The sequence below is a fragment of the Bidens hawaiensis genome, unplaced genomic scaffold, assembly GCF_021521415.1.
Source record: "Bidens hawaiensis isolate Kalapana, Puna unplaced genomic scaffold, B.hawaiensis_p1.1 tig00001236_1, whole genome shotgun sequence".
NCBI lineage: Eukaryota > Viridiplantae > Streptophyta > Magnoliopsida > Asterales > Asteraceae > Bidens > Bidens hawaiensis.
Window position 1 is genome coordinate 1200467 of NW_027491070.1, and position 20670 is coordinate 1221136.

Genomic DNA, 20670 nt, shown 5'->3' on the forward strand with positions numbered 1-20670 from the left:
TATTTATGACTTATATAATAAGTTTATGATATTTTTATGCATTATTAATTATAAATTATAATTTGCAACTCAAACCTTGGTGTTTGATTTATTTTAAAAATAAAACGTTCATGCAGATATTATTATATTACTATTTGTGTGTATAAAAATGATATTTAGAACAAAATGTTGCCACATTTAAAAAAAAAACGTCTTTCTCTAACATTGGAGATACTTTACAAGGAGATACTTAAATAATAAAACATTCAACGTTGGTGATCTTGTCCTTCTCAAAATATCTCCTTGTAAAGGAGCGGTTTGTTCGGTTTGTTTGGGAAATGGGAAAACTTACTCCTCGATATGTTGGCCCGTTTAAAATTCTTGAAAGAATCGGAAGTGTTGCTTACAAGCTAAATTTACCACAATAACTCTATGGTGTTCATCAAAATTCTTATGTTTCGAATAAAAAAAATGCTTAGCCGACGAGAATCTTCATATCCCTCTCGATGAAGCACATATCGATGAAACAATGTATTTCTTTAAGAATCCCGTGGAGATTATGGACCGCAAGGATAAGGAAACTAAACGTAGACGAATTCCTTTGGTCAAAGTTCGTTGGGAGTTCAAGCATGACGCAAATTTACTTGGCTGAAATTTATGGACAACAAAGGTTAGGAGTTTTTTCATAGTAGTTTTTACTTATTTAACCTTTTTTTTTCAATTTCAATTTAGAAGACAATTCATTTTATTGTATATCCAATCAACACTTCAATCAACATTGTTTTTTAACACTTCGTATGTTTTATTCAATCTGAATAAGATATCAATAATATAAGTAAAGAATATAAAATTTTTTATTGATTTTATCGCTAACACATAATTTAAATATCTTTTCAACAACAAAGATGGTATGAGTCAATAACATACCAAATATATATACCATCACTTAAGTGTCAGGAGAGTCGAGAACTATACATGAATGGGCTCTTTCTTGGCCAAAAGGTAATTATTTACTTTTGCTGCTTCTTTTTTATTTAAGAAAAATAAAAATGATAAATTGTTATTCAAAGAATGTTTGTTAGCAAATTAAATCATTTATAAAAATTTCCAAGCGCCTCCCCAACCAGATAATCAAGCAAACATTGCATTTGCAGACTTGAACTCACCAATCCTCCTCCCAACGAACTCTTTCTCACACGCCTTCTCTTCCATATGGTTTTCCGACTCCACAAATGCAGCTAGTCGTTGCGCCTTCTTGAACGAATTTTCTATGCCACTAATCTCTTCTAAAACGTGTTTTAATTTGTTCTCCAATTTCCTCACCGACTCCCCTGCCATAAACCTTGATATTCTAGAAGAAAACAAAACCTTAAGCCTGGAATTCAACTACTATGTATCGGAAGGTACTAGAATACCAGATTCAGACACTCCTCGCCGAACAAAAAGAGCTCATTGTAAGAGCCGCCACCCTAGGTGACCAAGGAGACTAGAAAAGTTTGTTGACCCTTCAAAGCGGCGACTAAAGCTATCGGTTGCATACTCGTACACAAGGATCTTCTCACCATTCTCATCACATAATCCGAGAAGAGAGATGAGAATATAAGACTTTTACAAGTGTAACGGGAAAGCATCGTGATCTCCTTCCAAAACTCAGGGCCTCATTGCCCATATTCACGATTCAAAGTGCTTCATAGCAACCAAGCTTCCCCCTTTAGAGTGAGAGATTTCATTTTCATACACCTATCCAAATCCACGAGCTTCAATAACTTTGCTACCAAAACTCTTCCAAATGGATATCAAGATGCTCAAACTCTTTCATCAGGAACACCATTATTTGCTGATTAAATTGAAATGAGATACGCCAAATCAAAAGATCCAGTCAACTGAAAGTTATAAATTTGAAACATAGATGTAAGTAAAACTGTGAAACCAACACACAAAAACAGAAAAAAAGACATAATGTAATTATTCTTTTTTAATAAGATTGATTCAATGAATAGCATGCCCATAGATAGGCTCACATAACACACTAATTACTAACTAGAAACTCTTAACACAACTTTTTCTTTTTTGAAATGCAAATTTCGTTTTACGAAAAAACACCGATCCCTAATACCAAGATAATCAAACTAACCTTAACAATTAAAATCATTTTATATAAAAATATACCTATATATATATATATATACTTCCACTATTGATCCAAAGTCACATATGTATTTCAAAAATTTAAGACTCAATCTATAAATAATTACTTCCAAACAATTAGTAGCAGCAAATTCATAGATTTAAACATAAACAACAAATTCTAAATCTTTTTTCTTGAACAAATCTACTAAACAACATCAAAGTCAAAAAAAAAAAAACTAAACAAAGTTACGAACCTATGGTTGATGATTAAGCATAGAAATGGGCGTGCATCAACTTGACTAGTATGGTACTATGCTAGCGGCTACTTTATCTGATTAGCAGCCAATGAGAAGTAAAACCTAGATGCTCATCCGATGTTATTAAATGGAGAGGTAATGGGCTTTGACTTATTAAAAAAAAAGTTTTCTTTTTGGGCTGGGCTTACGGGCTGAACCAGAAAACGAAATAACAATTCATGTAGCCATGTAGGCCGGTTTTAACCCAAATCGAAGCCGATTATAAAATTGGTATCGTTTGTTTGAAACTGAACCGATATCGGTTTGAGAGCTCCCCCCAATTATAACTGGCTTGAAACAGGTTAAACCCGAACAAAATCGGTTAAAACATGTTTCAAACCGAACGATCCATTTCCATTAGGAAATAGGTTTCCAAACCGAACCGGTTTTGTTGATATTTGTTTGAACCTGAACATATCGGGGCTAAAACCGATTTATGCACCTTTTATTGAATTACTAATTTTATTTTTGAATAAATAAACTTACAATGGTTGTTACTTGTGACTTAGTGATAGAAGGTTTGGGTTCTGTTAGCCTCACTTGTGTCACTTTTGGTAATTAATGACAACGAAGAATTTGAGCTAGTGTTTGCGAGGTTGTCAGTTTGAATCCCGAGCGCACCCGTGTTTTCATCTCACCGTTTTTACGCTAGAGTGTTTAGCTCTTATACTGGCACAACGACTATCAAGTGATAGCCGACCGTGTAATTTTCAATTATATATCCCAACCAAACTTTAAAAGCCAACGCAAACCAGGTTAAGACAAACTACCGCTCTAAAAAAGAATGAAAAAGAATGAAAAAGAAAACGAATATATATATAGGCGGTAGGTAATTCAATGCACACGTACCAATGGCCTAGATAAGTCAAGTTAGGCGACTGATATTTTCGTACCTGCACCACGTGTCAGCAGCTACATGGTGTATTCATCTTAAGTTTTTGTTAGATTCAAATCTATAGATTACAAATAATATAGAAGTCAATTGTATTTTGCATAACTGTTGTCATCATCATATATCAGAGCCTTCATTATCGTAGCCTCCACAATCAAAATATTATTATTCTACTTTTCTTTTCTGCCCCAAAGCATGCCAGGTATTCAAAGATTTTGATATATAGTCATTAGTTATGCAAATTTATGAGGGTGTCAAGTTCAAATTTCCTTTTTTTATGTTGCTGATTGAATAAGAATATATATGATCTTTGTTAATACTCGCAATGGCCCCTTGTTTTGCTAGGCTTAGGTGACTCTAAAAAGGGGCTCAATTTTGAAGTTTGTATTAGGCCTCCGAAAACATTGAACAAGATAACATCTCCTTTCAAGTTTTGAACTTTGAAAGTTTTTTAATTTATATACAAATATGGCATCGGTAATGAAAGAGTTTGAACACCTTAAAATCCATTTGGAAGAGATAAAGAAAGCTACCAATAGTTTTAGTAGCAAAGTAATCGGAACCGGTGGATTTGGGAAGGTGTACGAAGGAGAAGTCTCTCACTCTAAGGGGCGAAGCATTGTTGCAATTAAGCGTTTGAATCGTGAATTTGGGCAAGGAGACCCTGAGTTCTTGAAGGAGATTGTGATGCTTTCCCGTTACACATATAAGAATCTCATCTCTCTCGTTGGATTTTGTGACGAGGACGGCGAGAGAATCCTTGTGTATGAGCACGCATCTAATGGAAGTCTTGATCGTCATTTAAGCTCCACTGTTCTCACATGGACAAAACGTCTCAAGATATGCCTTGATGTTGCAAGAGGGCTAGCCTACCTTCATGATCACAAGGGCACCCAACAAAGAGTTCTCCATAGAGATATAAAAAGTGCCAACATCCTGCTAGATGAAAACTGGAATGCTAAACTTGCTGACATGGGACTTTCAAAAATAGGACCTGCTAATCAACAACATACTGTTCTTTTCACCAATGTTGTAGGTACCCCTGGATACTGCGATCCCCAATATATGGTGACGTACGCTCTAACCAAAGAATCAGACATACTCTTTTGGAGTCGTGCTATTTGAAGTCCTATGTGGGATATTGTGCTTTAAATGGACCAACAATCACTTAGAGATTTTAGTGCCTATGTGGAAACATAGCTACCTACATAAGAAACTAGACCAAATTATCTTTAAAGATATAATTCCAACGATGGACCCGACTTCTTTGAAAACATTTTCAGACATTGCATTCCAGTGTTTGCATGACTCTCGTGAACAACGACCAACAATGTCTCTACTTGTGAAAAAGTTTCACACCGCTCTCAAGTTTCAGGAGCATCATGAGATGAAACTGGATGATGCTATGGGAACTTCTCAAACATACATGAACAAACTTTTCTCGAAAGGCAAAGGGCTCTTTCTTGGCAAAAAGGTAAATAGCTACCATTGCTTCTTTTTTTGTTTAGAAAACTTAGAATGATAAGTTGTAACTTATTAATGTTTTGTTAGCATGGTCATTTATATAAACAAGTTACCACATTCAAATTATTCAGAATTACAGATTAAATATCCATTTATATTTTTAAAAAATTTAATTTATGTTTAGTTACTAATATATAGTAAGAAAATAATATTACATTTGTACAGTTATAAAAAAAACTTGCATGGAGTACATATAAAATTATAAAATATTGGTGATATATATACAATAAACAAATTTTGAAATGAATATGTGTTTGTTGCTTGTTCTAGAAAAAGGAAATGGCTATACAAAAAACTGGTGAAGACAACGGTGCCAGAAAGCCAGAAGGGAAACTTATACACTTTGACGATACACTATTGTTCACTGCAGATGAAATTTTGAATGGATCGGGTGAGCTAATGGGGTGTAGCACTTACGGGAGGTATTATAAAGGGACGTTGTACAATGGTAAACGCGTTGCTGCAAATAAATTGGGAGGGAATTTTACTAAAAATCAGACTGAGGTCGAAGTCGAAGCTGAATTAAGAATGCTTGCGAACATTAGGCATCCGAATCTTCTGACAATGCGGGCTTATTATATACTCCCGGAAGGAGAGAAAATTCTGATATATGATTACCCGCCTAAAGGAAACATTGCTACTTTTCTCCATCGTAAGTAATCATTCTTTTTTTGAATCTAGAAATGCTCATTCTTGATAAATGCGTGTTTCCTTGAAAAACAAGATTACTTAAAACCAGTAAATTACTTTGTATTGTTTAAGTAGTAGCCTAACTCGGAGAAAATTTTAAAAGTTCAGATAATTTTGTATTATAAAACTTGAACCTGTTGACTTGAATGCAGCTTTAGGACCAAAACAACCGATAAATTGGGAAACAAGAATGCAAATAGTAAAAGGAATGGCTAGAGGTTTGCAAAGCGTCCACATCGGTCACAATATAATCCATGGAAACCTAACATCAAGCAACGTTTTCCTCGATGAGGACATTAATCCCAAGATTTCTGATTTCGGGTTGTCACAACTCTTAACGCCTGCTACATACTCAAGTTTGAGTTTAGTAGCCGGGGTCCTGGGGTACCAGGCTCCCGAGCTTTCTACGCTTGAGAAAGCTGATATGAAAACCGATATCTATAGTTTGGGTGTGATCATGTTAGAAATTTTAACTGGGAAATCACCAAGACAGATGAAAGATCAAGACTTACCACAATGGGTGCGTTCGATTACACAACAAGAGTGGACTAGTGAGGTTTTTGATGTTTCATTAATGAGAGAACATACTTCACTTGAAGAAGAAGAAGAGATGTTCAAGGTGTTGCATCTGGCTATGGATTGTGTTTACGAATTACCACTGAATCGACCCGATGCTCACCTGGTTCTTCAACAGCTGGAACAGATTAGATCAGAAACGGCCACAAGTTCCAGCAATGATGGTAATGCAAGTTAGTGATAATTGAGATTATGATTCTGTCAACCTCAAATCAAGATATAAATTGTTGTAAATACAAGTTTACATGTAATCTGTATACAAGGATGATAGTGTTGCATTGATTATTGTGGTTAATTCTTGATTCATTTTTATGAATATGTGTAGGGAAAATGAGCCCTTTCAGTTAAAATAAAGAGTAAACTGTGGTTTTCGTCCCTGTGATTTATCCAAATATGCGGTTTTAGTCAAATAGTTTCAAATTTGCAATTCTCGTCCATGTGGTTTCATTTTACCTGCAATTAAACCCGAATTTATTAACCACGCTAAATCTTGTTGTTAAACCCATCAGCCTACCCTTCACGTGAGGGGCAGTTTTGTCCTATATTTCCAAATTACACTTCAACCCCTCACGTGAGGGGGGACTTGCGAATTACGACTGGGGTTTATTTGAGGAGAAAAAGGACAAAAATGCCCCTCACGTGAGGGGCACGCTGATGGGTTTAACGACCAGGTTAATGAATTCGAATTTAATTGCAAGTGAAATGAAACCACATTGACGAAAATCGCAAATTTGAAACTACTGGACTAAAATCGCAGATTAGGACAAACCACATGGACGAAAACCGCAGTTCACCATAAAATAAAATAATAGAGATACTTTATAGTTTATACTTATACATACGAAAAATATATAATAATATTGTGTGCAAATGACTGTTTCATCATTTTTGTATAATAATGTACTTAAAAAAGAATTACAGTCAAGAAGTTGGCTTGTACGTATGTAAGCTTGAGTGTTATATATCTGTAATTGTACAAACATAAACTCCGCAGCAATGCACGGGTAAAAAAATCGTTAGCTCATCAAAATGAAATAGAAGCTTCTATGTTCACATCACAAGAAACATCATCTTCAAACCATGAATGTGGCCGTAATATTTAAGGTTGTTCAAAAGAAATCCAGATAGTTGAAAAATTGAACCTACGAGAACCCTACCAATAAATCTAGCCTTAATGTTGAAAAACTAATAATTCAAATAAAAACTATTTTCAATTAAAAGTGGAAATTTGTAAAATTCTTCGGAAAAAAACCATGTTATTGTGCCTAATGTATTTTCAATTTTGAGAAGACTTTTGAGTCTTTGATGGCTTTATGTTCTTCGATACCTTCACTTCATTTCACAACCTCTTAACTAATTTTAATGGCTTCAGCTTCATTCTCTACATATGTACCAATCGATTACAAGTATGATGTTTTTCTCAGCTTCTCAAGTGAAGATACTTGTCATTCTTTTACGGCTCATCTTCATGAAGCGTCACTTCAAGTGGGAATTAGCACTTTCATAGTTGATGATGAAATCAATAGAAATAAAAAACTGAAGCTAGAAACCGCGAGATCAATAACAAAATCTCAGGCTTCAATAATTGTACTTTTGGAGAACGTACTTTGGACATTCATATTGGTGCCTTGAAGAGCTTTTGTGGATCCTCAAACAGTCAAACAAAGAACGCAAGGTAGTCATTTTGTTTTACCAGTGTATTATAGAGTTGGTCCATCCGATGTCAGGAACCACCGGGGGAATTTCATGATGGAAGCAGAAGAGAGAGTCGAAGGAGGACAATGTGAACCGGTGGAATTAAGGCAGCCCTGACAGAGGTTGCTAATTTGACTAGCATGGTTGTTTCAGAGTACGCTTCAGTACCCCTATACAATTTTATATCTCTTTATAGGTCTGAAACCACTTTTATTGCAAATATTGTTCAGAGTTTACGATGTACTAGATTCAAAACCATCTTCTTTTGTTCCAGGTATTAAAATGTTTTTAAATTTTTTTTGTTTCTCTCAATATTTCAGTTGATTAGAACCCTTTATCGATTTAACCTTTCTCATTTTTATTTGATCCAAAAACAATGGGTTTGAACATCTTAGAATCCATTTAAGAGAGTTAAAAAAAGCAACCATGAGTTTTGCAAGCAAAGCTACCGGGGCTGGTGTATTTGGGACAGTGTACGGAGGAGAAGTGTTACACAAAATGTTCATTATGTTTATACCGAGTTTCATGTTGGATCATGTTGTCTTTAATAATTACACAAAGCCATAGTTACCTAATTCGCTACCCTAGCCACGAATTTCGTATTGGATAGGTTCGTACCGAATCGAAATTCGAAAGCGAATTCAATCGCTTTGGTTCGGCGTTCCGATTCCGGTCAATTCGGCGTTCCGATTAAGCCCGATTCGGCGATCCAAATCCACATCATGCGCCGAACCTACGCGAATTTCTGATAGTGGTGCTGCCATTTTTGCCGGAAAAGGAGGATCTGGAACTGACGGGGCGTTTATGAAATTAGAACGTGGGTGGTTTTGTTATAGCCTATAGGTTATAAAAGTTTGGTTAATTTGACATTCAACCCCTTAAGCTTTCACCTGCTTACATTTACTTCCTAAAGTTATTAAATATTAACAATAAAATTAGTAAAATTAATTTGTGTTTATTAACAATTAACTCTCACTATTTTCACTAGTTTACATTTGATTCTTAAACTTATAAGTTTATACGTAAAAAGTATAACATAAACACGATATATACACAATTATATATAAATTATAAATAGCAAAATTTTTATTTGGGTATATCGAATCGAACTATATGGTACATCGTACCGGTTTGTACCGGTTCGTACCGGAATGAACCTACCCCCTGCGAACCGAAAACGTAAGCATCTACGAATTGCGTACCCGATTCGCGAACCCATACCGAGGCGTACCGCGAATCAGGTAACTATGCACAAAACATCATCGCCGGAATTTGTAGTGGTTTCTGGTCTAATCTCTTCCAACTGTTGAAAAACTAGCTGAGCATCTGGTCGATTCTGTGGTGATGGATGAACACATTTCAAGGCCAGTTTCAAAGTATTCAACAACTCAGTATCACCAACTTTGGAAGCATCTTTCATCAATTCTGGATCAAAAACCGTACTAGTCCCCCCTTTTTTCATAATCAAAGCCACCAATTGTGGTAAACAAAGACTATTAGCCTTTCCCGGTGATTTCCCAGTTAGGAGTTCTAACATTATCACACCCAAACTGTAGACGTCGGCTTTCATAACAACTTCCTTGATATTGAAAACATCGGGGGCTTGGTAGCCGAGAATCCTGGCATCTGCAATCATATTTGAATTTGTAGCAATAGTCGTGAGCCGTAACATCTAGAATTCAGAAATTTTTTGGTTAATGTTCTCATCCAGAAACACATTGTGTGATGTTAGATTTCCATGGATTATATTGTGATGAGTGTGGAGGCAATGCAAACCTCTACTCACTCCTTTCACTATTTGCATTCTTACTGCCCAATCTACCCGTGTTTCGGGTCTTCTAGCTGCATTTAAGACATTAACAAAATCAAGTGTCTTGAGTACCAAACAAAAAAAAAAAATCCGAATTTTACAGGATCATCAAACAACTAAAATTAATTAAAAAAATCAGTTACTAGTTTTATGTTTTGAACAGACATTGCTCGTGTAAAATACAAGCAAACGAAATTTTGTCACAAACGAGAAATTCTAGATTACGAAAAAATTTTGCTTTTTTATGCATTCAAAAATATGTTTTATGCGTTAGCTTTGCAGAAGAATAGTAGTCACATTAGTATACATCCCTTGCCTGGATTAGAACTGAACTAGCCGCAGATTCACGGAAGAATATATATATCTGCTTAACATGGAAATAATCTGCAAGACTTCCTTTAGGCATGGAATCAAAAACCAGAAGTTTGACTCCTTCAGGGCCCAAATGATAAGCCCTTATTGCCAAAAGATTCAGATGCTTAATTTTCCCAAGCAAATTTAATTCCACTTTAAATTCTTGGTGATTTTTAGTAACATCTTCTCTAAATTCTCTTATTGCAACTTCATCCCCATTTTCCAATGCTTCCTTATAAACACTTGCATAAGTGCTTTTCCCGGTTATCTCGGTTGTTGCATTCAAAAGATCGTCAACTGTGAAACCTACTGAGCCATCAAAGTGTACAAATTCTCCTACTTCCTTTCCCGACTGTGGTTGTACAGCCCCTTTTACGGCTATCATAGCGCAGCCACCCCTGCCTTCAGCCTCATTCTGTTTAGCTCCTTCTCTTTTCTAGAATAAGAAACAAACATGCATGAAGCAAACCAATTATTACAAGTTACACCTATACCATCATATCGTTTGGAATATTATCATTTGAATTTGATTGCTGAGTTTCTTCCTTTTAAGTTCATTAAATAAGCTAACATTCTCTAAAAAATAGTTTACCATTCTCATTTCAATTATAAGAAAATTTTTAGCTATTTATCCGTTTGCCTCGTTTAAAGAGAAGTACACTGGGTTCATCAACATGTTTGTATTCCTCAGGAGTTCCCACAACATAAGCCAGATTCATGTCGAGAAGCTTCTGAAACTCAAGCACATTCTCGAGCTTTTTCACAAGTAGAGAGATTGATGGCCTTTGTTCACGAGAGTAGTGCAAACATTGGAATGCAATGTCTGAAAATGTTTCTAAAGAACTCAGGTCCATTGGTGGCGTGAGATCATTAAAGATAATTTGGTCTAGCTTCTTATGTATGTAGCTTTGTTTCCATGTAGGCACTAAAATCTCAAACATGCCTTTGGTATAATTAAAGCATAATCTCCCACAGAGGACCTCAAAGAAGACGACCCCTAGAGAGTATATGTCTGATTCTTTGGTTAGGGTGTACGTCTCCATGTATTGGGGTCACAATGACCAGGGGTGCCCACAATATTAGTGAAAAGAAACGTGTGTTGCTGGTTAGCAGGTCCTACTTTTGAAAGTCCCAAATCAGATAGTTTAGCATTCCAGTTGTCATCTAACAAGATATTGGCACTTTTTATATCTCTATGGAGAACTCTTTGTTGGGTGCCCTTATGATCATGAAGGTATCTTAGCCCCTTTGCAACATCAAGGCATATCTTAAGACGTTGTGTCCACGTGAGAGTAGTGGATCTTAAATGGCGATCGAGGCTTCCATTAGACGCATGCTCGTACACAAGGATCTTCTCACCATCCTCGTCACAAAATCCGAGCAGAGAGATGAGATTCTTATGTGTGTAACGAGAAAGCATCATGATCTCCTTCCTAAACTCGGGCTCTCCTTGTCCAAATTCATGATTCAAACGCTTAATAGCAACCATGCTTCGGCCCCTAGAGTGAGAGACTTCTCCTTCGTATACCTTCCCAAATCCACCACTTCCAATAACTTTGTTACTAAAACTATTAGTGGCTTTCTTTAGCTCTTCTAGTTGGATTTTAAGATGTTCAAACTCTTTCATGACGAATCCTTATTTGTTGATCAAATAAAAATGAAAGGGGTAAGTTTGATTAAGTGCTTAATCCAACTGAAAAGAGAATAAGCGATAATTAATTTAAGTTAGTTGATACCTGGAAGAAAAGAACGTTGTTTCAAATCCAGTACATTATAAATTTCCTGAACAATATCTGTAATAATCATGCTTTCATACCTGGATTCTAATATTGATTTCTTGACATCTGCCTTCAGTTCCCGGATTAAGGTGCTAATTCCCGCTTGATGTAACGCCTCATGAAGACGAGGCGTAAAATATACCCAGTATCTTCACCTATAAAGCTTAGAAAAACATCATACTTGTAATTGATAAGCGCAGGTGTATGTGTACGTAAAGGATGGAGTAGAAGCCATTAAAATTAGATAAGAGGTCCAAAACGAAGTGAACAGATAGAAGAATATAAAGTCATCATTCTTCTATAAATATCTAGGGAAGTCAAAATATTCTCAACACATCCAGGGACAACAATAAAGTATAAACTGCTGACTTTCAATAAGTCTTCTCTTTTAATTATTTTTTTTACTATTATTATTATTATTATTATTATTTATTATTGTTGTTGCTGCAAAAATTTCATTAAAACTTGAAAATGATTATAATATCTAAGCAAAAACAAAACGAACAATTACATGTAAAGCAATGGGTTCTTAATTCACTCGCCCCAACCTAATTAAGTAAACGCGAAATAGAGATGAGCGGATTTGGTACTGGTACCGTCAGTATCAATTAACAAGTTTTGACTTTTCGGTACTGGTACAGTATGATACCAGTATTTCCCGAATTTTTCCTTCGATACCGGCACCGTCTCAGTACCGGTTTGGAATTGAAGTACATTTCGGTACCGGTACCAAAAAGTTGTGATTTCCGGTACCGGTATTTGATGAGTGGGTGAAAAGATGTGTTTTTAATGTTTAATATCGTTTGTTTTATTTATTTATATATACTGAACACAATTACTTTAAGGTCTTTTATGATTGCAGGTGTTCGATGCTTAAACGAGCAAACATGGAGCTTAAATATGAATTATGGAAGGTTTTGAATGAGACTCAAGGAACAAGAAATGAGAATGATAAAGCTTGAAGAATTTCTATGGTGAAAAGAGGGACACTGTATAGTACACCAACACGCACCGTACTATACGATAGTGGTGTACAGAATCAGAGTACGATATGATGGAACGAAAATGATCAAAAATGGATACCGGTACTATTACAATATCGATCCGGAAACCTAAAAATGCGGGTACCGATAATGAATGGGTATCGACGGTACCCGGTTCAGTACAACACCTTGTACCATTAGCTCATCCCTACGAGGTACTAGTCAGACGATGGAGTAGGTATTAGCGATTAATCGAGATTAATTGGATTGTCTCAAATATAAAAAAATACACCAAAAACTTTATATATAAAATTTTCAAGCGAATATTGGCGATTAGTCGGTGGAAAACTGACTAGCGATTAATCGGCGTTTAGGCGTGATTTCTACAACCAGATTGCGGATAACAAGATGCAAAATGTATTGTCCTTTCAAATGCACCGCCTTATCAGTATCACACATTAAGTGTATATCTTCACTGTTTTCAGCTGTGGCAGCATCTCAATAAGGGTTAATGGAGTGACTTTGGGATGAGTTTGGTACCAATGGGAACACCACCCTGCCCAAACTATAGGATATTAAACATTATTTACTAAGTTTAAGATTTTACTTTTGCATATTCAGTGTGTACGATTCATAATCATGGCTTCTTGTTCAAACACAGAGGGATATCATAGGTTGGAATTAAACAATTTCATAATCATGGTTTCTTGGTTAACAAACATAGAGATGTGACCTGGTCATCACGTCCAAACTATAGCATGTAAATAATATTGTAGCTAATTTCTGGCTTATTGGTTAAACTGCCAACATGAATTAACCATGTTATTTTTCTTGCTTCCGCTATGCGTCATATTGTTATTTGTCAACTTAATGTTTGATATAGGTGTTCAATTAGATAAGTGTCACGATTCAATAAAAGTCCAAATTATAAATAAAAATATTGTTAATCAAAACTAAACAAAATATAGTCAAACCTTAGAGCCTATGTGAAGGACCATATGATACGAAAAAAGATCTTCAATCCTAGAAATAGTATACATAAAATATTTTATAATAAACATAGATAATTATTAAAAAAATAAAACCATGTAATTCTAGACTCATTTTGGGTGTTGCTCTTTGTCAGCAGCACCTGGCTGTCATATTCCTGTTACAAATTTTGTTTTGTTTTGTTCTTTTGTTTGTTTGTTTTTGTCTATGTTCTTAATGAATATAAATAAAAAATAAATATGTGTCCAAAAGCTTTTCCTTGAATTACACTACTAGAAAATAGACCTTGAATGACGCACAATACGCATCATTAAAGGGGTAGATGACATGCCAAATCTTGTCAAGGAAGACACTGTCATAAAAAAAAGATGACGCAAATTTGTTTGTCATCTTTTTATGACACGCATTCTTGACGTGTTTTTTGACACGCATTTGCGTGTCATCGTTTGAAATATTATAAAAAAAATTGGCATAGTTATCATTTCCACATTAAATAATGACAATTAACGTCTCATAACACAACTTAAAATTCATATATAGCAAAACAATTTATTTCAATAATATTGCATAAAATACTAACAAATATTCAAAATTAACAACATTTCAAAGTTAACATTTCACTAATGTCAATACGAAGTTTCACTGGTAAATAAAGGATGCCACAAAAGTCGACCACTTTTCACGAATTCCTTCAATATCAGCATCCGTGTATTATTGTTCCCTCCCCCAACCTGAGAAAGTTTTAGATTAGTGAGAAGAGATTAAAATCTAATTGTTAAATGCTCTTACTCAATATTTGAAACTTACTTATAAATTAGATTCAGATTTCATTAGGCAACTTAATAACCTGATCTAGCATATACTATACGAAAACTGGATACAAGATCAAAAGTAGAAGCCAATTGAGTCTACTTATAGCATAAATACTCATGTTGTAGTGGTTTCAGAACTGATTTGTGTCTTATTTATCAATCACATAACATAATAACTTACAACAAAAATACTCATGTTGTAGTGGTTTCAGTACTGATTTGTGTCTTATTTATAATCACACAACATAATAACTTCCATTAGTATGTTGATACTAAATTGAATTGTCACATTTTGATCAGCCTTAATCTGCAGCTTTGACTACAAAGAGTCAACCGTGACACTATAACTTATAAACCTACTGTAGTGAATTTACTAAACTGATACCGTAATGAAAGTATAAAAGACTGCTATACTTACAGGTGATGCTTGATCAAGTGGTGCGTCTTCAAACTCTTCTTCATGCCCCCCCCATTTTGGCAACTTCGGCTTCAGAAACACTATGTATTCCTTTAAGTTTCTCTAGCTCATCTTCAAGTTTGTTGAACCGTTCATTGGTCTTCTTTTGCTCGGTGTCCAAGTACCGCTTAACAGTCTTGGATATAGAAATATATTGGTCTTGTGTTACAATCTTTCCCATTCCGTGCACATGTCCACGCTGTTCCTTAGTATCCAGGGCCTCGGTGAGCACATCATGTGTTCCACATGATTCATTGTATCCCGACTGATGTAGCTCATCCTATAATTCGAATAAATTAAAATTTAATCTATAAATTATGATTATTATCTAGGGCCCATGCCTAGTTTTTCCCAGACCTTGTGCTACCACAATGACTACACATGAAATAAACTTACAATTTTGTTAACAACCACTTGGACATTTTCATCAAAACAGTAAATTGTCATGCATTTTTCTAAAACTTAATGATCGTTGAAACATACACGAAAAATTTAACTAGCCTGCCACTTTTTTAAAAGTCTTTGTGCTACGAAAACTTTACTTGTATTTTAATTTTTAACTAGTAAAGTGACCTGCGCGTTGCGGGGGACTCTTGTAATCTGTAATGGAGTGTTTGTTTGTTGTAATAAACAGAAGGATACTATTTAAAGTCGACACACTTAACACTCATTTTCAATGCAGCTTGCTTTATTGATTTAGGTCTGCAAACTAATCCTCTAAACTGCAAATTATCAGCTGCCAGCATCGTCGGATAGCCCAAGGCTCAACCTTTTCATTCCTTGCCTCTCTCTTTTTCCCCTTGATTGTATCTTCACAAAGCATTGCTCTCTCGTAACCGTTGCCCCCAATACAAACTCTCCAACCTCGTGTTTAATTCTCAGTGACTGTTTTTCTTTAATCTCACAAAACCAATAAACTCAGGCTAGTACTTTTGGGCATTGTGCTGCTTCATTTAACCAAGCACATTGAAAGCACCATCTTTAGTGTTGATTCTTACATTACATCATCTTTTAAGTTCTCAGCTTTTAGTGGAGTAGAACATAAATTATAATGGTATCGGTCACCAAAGAGTTTGAACATCTTAAAATCCATTTGGAAGAGTTAAGAAAAGCCACCAATAATTTCGGTAGCAAAATTATAGGAGCCGGTGGATTTGGGAAGGTGAACGAAGGAGAAGTCTCTCACTCAAAGGGGCGAAGCATGGTTGCTATTAAACGTTTGAATCGTAAATATGGGCAAGGAGATCCAGAGTTTCGGAAGGAGATAATGATGCTTTCTCGTTACATGCATAATAATCTCATATCTCTCCTCGGATTCTGTGACGAGGATGGTGAGAAGATCATCGTGTACGAGCATGCATCTAATGGAAGCCTTGATCGTCATCTAAGCTCTACCGCTCTTACATGGACGCAACGCCTCAAAATATGCCTTGATGTTGCAAGAGGGCTAACCTACCTACATGATCACAAGGACACCCAACAAAGGGTTCTCCATAGAGATATAAAAAGTGCCAATATCTTGCTAGATGACAATTGGAATGCTAAACTTGCTGACATGGGACTTTCAAAAATAGGACCTGCTAATCAACAACATACTGTTCTTTTCACCAATGTTGTAGGTACCCCTAGTTATTGTGATCCCCATTATATGATGACGTATGCCTTAACCAAAGAATCGGACATATACTCTTTTGGAGTAGTCTTATTTGAAGTTCTACGTGGGACATTATGCTTTAAATGGACCAACGATCAGTTAGAGATTTTAGTGCCTACGTGGAAACAAAGCTACCAACACAAGAAACTAGAACAAATTATCTTTAAAGGTATCACACCACCAATGGACTCGAATTCTTTAAAAACGCTTTCAGAAATTGCATTCCAATGTTTGCACGACTCACGTGAACAACGACCAACAATGTCTGTTCTTTTGAAAAAGCTTGAGATTGCACTTAAGTTTCAGGAGCGTCATGAGATGAATCCTATTAAAAGTAAGACAGAAGTAGAAGTTGAATTAAATTTGCTTGGGAAAATTAGGCATCCGAATCTTTTGGCAATGAGGGCTTATTATTTGGACTCAAAGTTAGAAGAAAAACTTTTGGTTTATGACTACATGTGTACAGGGAGTGTTGCTACTCTTCTCCATGGTAATTAATATTCCTTTTTTTTAATCTAGTATTACATGTTAATTTGGCACACAAGTTTAAAATAAAATCAGATTATTTCATATTCAATTTTTTTTTGTTAACTTGACTGCAGTTAGAAAACCAAAACAACCGCTAAATTGGGCAACAAGAATGCAAATCGTAGAAGGAGTGGCTAGAGGTTTGCATTGCCTCCACACCCATCACAATATAGTCCATGGAAATCTAACATCAAGCTTTGTTTTCCTTGATGAGAACATTAACCCCAAGATTTCTGATTTCGGGTTGTCACAGCTAATCACGGCTGTTGCAAACTTAAATACGATTCAAGGACCAGAACTTTCTTTGCCCGAGAAAGCTGATACGAAAACCGATATCTACAGTTTGGGTGTGTTCATGCTAGAAATCCTAACCCGGAAATCACCTGTAGAGATAGATTTACCACAATGGGTGCATTCTCTCATACAAGAAGAGTGGACCCATGAGGTTTTTGATTCTGAATTAATGTTAAGTAACACTTTACTTGAAGAAGAACAGATGATGAAGATTTTGCAGCTGGCTTTAGATTGTGTTTCCCCGATACCCAGATAAGCCACTGGATGTTCAGCTGGTTCTTCATCAGTTGGAAGACATTAGACAAACAATGGCCACGAGTGCTTCCAACGATGATGGTGGCGCTAGACCTCCATTAAGCTAGTGAAATTGGAGGTTAGTGATAGTGGAGAATGGAGATTATGGTTCTATCATCCTCAAATCAAGATCTGTTTTGTTGTGAATACAAGTTTTGCATTTTACTTATTTACCATTATGGGGTTTTGATCAAATACAAATTAACTTAATAACTGTAAGAATCAAATATTGTAATTATATATACAACATAGTGGAATTATAGTGTAGTAGAATTAAAACATAGTGTAATTATTGTGTAGTGAAATTACATCGATCATAGTGTAACACTCGATGTAATTACCACAACTGATCGGTTGATTAGGTATATCCGTATATACAATTGATTGGTTGGTTCAATTGGTCAGTTTTAGGAAGCTTCAACGATCGATGAGAAACAGGGATGCTTCAATTGATTACGTATTCTGCTTTGTTGATCAGGGATGCTTCAACGCTTCGTACTGATTGGCGAAATTGAAAACAACATGATTTGGTCGTTTCCTTCAATTCTCACATTTAACACGTTAATTTAATTTGTATTTGATCCAAACATATATAACAATACCATATAAAATGAATTACAAGAAATGTAAATATAAACATTACTTAAACGTAAAAGTGATGCATTTACACGAAGTGTAAAATAAGTTACTTGTAATAATAAAGATACGTACTCTCTTAATTCATTGCAAGTTTTTTTTACTCATTTGCCTTGTTCATGCAATCCATAGCCACTACAAACAAACAGTGTTGTAGAACTCGCTAAACTATGGACACAACGAAAGTATCGGTACCCAAAGTACATATAACAAAATTATCAAAAAATGGATACGGTACCGTACCAATTCTAAAACTTAAAAATGTTGGTACCGAATGGGTATCGATGACACCCGGTTCGGTACAATACCCTGTACCATTTGCTCATCCCTATGCTAGGGACAGTAGAGTAGGAACTAGCAATTAACTGAGATTAATTTGATAGGAATTTATATGTAATTTTTCAAATATACATATACATATATACCAGAAACTTTATGAATAAAATTTTCAGTTTTCACTTAATTGACCAAATGACGAATAATCGGCTACTAGTCGGTAGGATACCGATTAACAATTAATCGTCTGTGGAATTTGAACATCAAATTGTGCCTTTGCCAATGTCTACATGGATTTTAACACAATATTTTAGTAATTTACAATAACCCGCTTTACAATTAATTAATCAACCAAATAATGCCAAAAAACAATACGTGTTGGACTTAATCCCCGTTCTCGAGTCAATGAGACGGTTTACGTTGGGCTGGTTTCGAGTTATGGAAATGAGTCAATTAATTAAATAAATTATAATTAACTTAAATGAGTTGTATTTAATTTATGATAGCTGTAAGGCCCCGTTACCGGTGCCTCACATTTGGACGTTGGATTTACTCATTAACATAGTTCTAATAATCAGAGTTAATAAAAACATTCGCGGAATATATTAAACATCTTGAGTCTTCGGATGCCAGTCTCTTATTCACCCACCATGTGCCCGCTCAAGCTAGCTGCCTCAATTTACTCACCAGCGTGCGTACTAAAAGTCAGCTACGCTGAGTGAGTTCTAGTTAATCATACAACATACAATCAGTTCACATACTTGTACACATGCCTGAAGGGGTGTACATTATTCATACTTACTTTACATGCATAACTATCCATACTGCTTAAAGAGCCTTCCGCCCTATAACCTCACAGATATTATAAGGGTCTGGTCCCCAACATCACAGATATTATTAGGGTCTGGTCCCTACCATCATAGATATTATAAGGGTCTGGTCCTATCCTCACAGATATTATAAGGGTCTGGTCCCTATCCTCACATATATTATTAGGGTCTGGTCCCTTTATATTGTGCTACTGTAACATACATGTCCTTTACATACTTGTCTTAATAACACGTGCAATATCCGAAGATCGTTCACGTACAATTTACATACCATACATATATCATTCATACATCATACATACTTCATTCATACATCAATCATACATCATATATATCATTCATATCTTTAGCTACCACCTGACGGTCCATGCAATATCCGAAGATCGTTCATGCACCATCAAGCAATCGTCATACATAATTCATATAAGGCATACACTTACCACTTAAGGTAAGTGTATTAACTATCACATCGAGTATGCACACAGCCCCGAAAACATAACAAGGAAGTGGGGCTAGAAACTCACCTGATCTCGGTTGTTTCCGCCGTTTAAGGTTATTCCCTTCCTTTGCTATGAGCGACTAACTGTTTAATAGATACAATTATATTAAATATTGTTCTAGCCCTCTTACTGCTTACTTAACTAATCTTAAGCGTCTAAGCCGATTTTACTCTATTGAGTCATTACCCGGTTAGTTAATCGTTACACGTTAACCTTTAAAGGTATCTTTCATAAATTAATAAAGTCCAGGGGCTAATATGTAATTAAACCATTTATTCTAACTCCAAGGGCCTTTCTGTCATTCTTTCAAACTTTTAATTCGTTATTTAGAATATAGCGAACTGGGTGAGTAACGAATCACCTGATTCGTTATCTGATTCGCTATCTTACATTATCTGATTCGTTATCCTAGTCTTTAACAAATGGCCACATAACGAATTGGCCTTTATAACTAATTAACCCTTATAGCGAACTGGACTCTTTATAATGAACTAATCTTTTATAACGAACTGGCTTAACTGAATTGAAGCTAGTTCATTGTTCTTCCTTAACTAATCATCATAACGAATTATTTAACGAATTGGAGCTAGTTCGTCATTCATTCGTTAACGAATCAGTTCACGAATTAAGGCTAGTCAGTTAACGAATTACCTTTAATTCGTTAGTTTCACATAACGAATTAGGGTTAGGGT

At 35.4% G+C, this 20670-nt stretch overlaps 3 protein-coding genes and 2 pseudogenes across 4 annotated transcripts in view; 4 read left to right on the forward strand and 1 right to left on the reverse strand.

Annotated features, from left to right (window-relative positions):
• The first annotated feature begins 3765 nt into the window (after nucleotides 1-3765).
• Nucleotides 3766-4422, forward strand: LOC143566108 (putative serine/threonine-protein kinase PBL17 pseudogene; annotated as a pseudogene).
• A 61-nt stretch (nucleotides 4423-4483) lies between these two features.
• Nucleotides 4484-6441, forward strand: LOC143568510 (putative leucine-rich repeat receptor-like protein kinase IMK3). Of its 2 annotated transcripts, XR_013141585.1 has the most exons (4): nucleotides 4484-4771; nucleotides 5092-5473; nucleotides 5664-6359; nucleotides 6423-6441. XR_013141585.1 is itself a non-coding variant. In XM_077054662.1 (3 exons), exons 1-3 carry the CDS (start codon nucleotides 4484-4486, stop codon nucleotides 6263-6265), a joined length of 1272 nt encoding a protein of 423 aa, XP_076910777.1. In that variant the 3' UTR covers nucleotides 6266-6403. The 2 variants fall into 2 exon arrangements, 1 of the variants encoding a protein (XP_076910777.1); XM_077054662.1 differs by lacking the exon at nucleotides 6423-6441 and having other exon boundaries at nucleotides 5664-6403.
• A 2578-nt stretch (nucleotides 6442-9019) lies between these two features.
• LOC143566119 (putative leucine-rich repeat receptor-like protein kinase IMK3 pseudogene) lies at nucleotides 9020-10469 on the reverse strand (annotated as a pseudogene).
• Nucleotides 10470-15994: 5525 nt separating this feature from the next.
• Nucleotides 15995-20670, forward strand: part of LOC143568521 (uncharacterized) — a 32016-nt gene continuing 27340 nt past the window's right edge. Inside the window, exon 1 of the mRNA XM_077054669.1 lies at nucleotides 15995-16585. Coding sequence (XP_076910784.1) covers nucleotides 16018-16585 — 568 coding nt within the window. The 5' untranslated portion in view covers nucleotides 15995-16017. The remainder of the gene's footprint in view (nucleotides 16586-20670) is intronic.
• Nucleotides 16948-17940, forward strand: LOC143568524 (putative leucine-rich repeat receptor-like protein kinase IMK3). The gene is made up of 2 exons (XM_077054670.1): nucleotides 16948-17110; nucleotides 17223-17940. Exons 1-2 carry the CDS (start codon nucleotides 17020-17022, stop codon nucleotides 17696-17698), a joined length of 567 nt encoding a protein of 188 aa, XP_076910785.1. The 5' UTR covers nucleotides 16948-17019; the 3' UTR covers nucleotides 17699-17940.

Excerpts from the sequence above, each read along its gene's own strand:
- LOC143568510 (XM_077054662.1), top strand. The coding sequence starts at position 4,484 with ATGTGGAAACATAGCTACCTACATAAGAAACTAGACCAAATTATCTTT. Across the intron at positions 4,772-5,091 it reads GGCTCTTTCTTGGCAAAAAG|AAAAAGGAAATGGCTATACA; the intron begins GTAAATAGCTAC and ends TGCTTGTTCTAG. Across the intron at positions 5,474-5,663 it reads CATTGCTACTTTTCTCCATC|CTTTAGGACCAAAACAACCG; the intron begins GTAAGTAATCAT and ends ACTTGAATGCAG.
- LOC143568524 (XM_077054670.1), top strand. The coding sequence starts at position 17,020 with ATGAGGGCTTATTATTTGGACTCAAAGTTAGAAGAAAAACTTTTGGTT. Across the intron at positions 17,111-17,222 it reads TGTTGCTACTCTTCTCCATG|TTAGAAAACCAAAACAACCG; the intron begins GTAATTAATATT and ends ACTTGACTGCAG.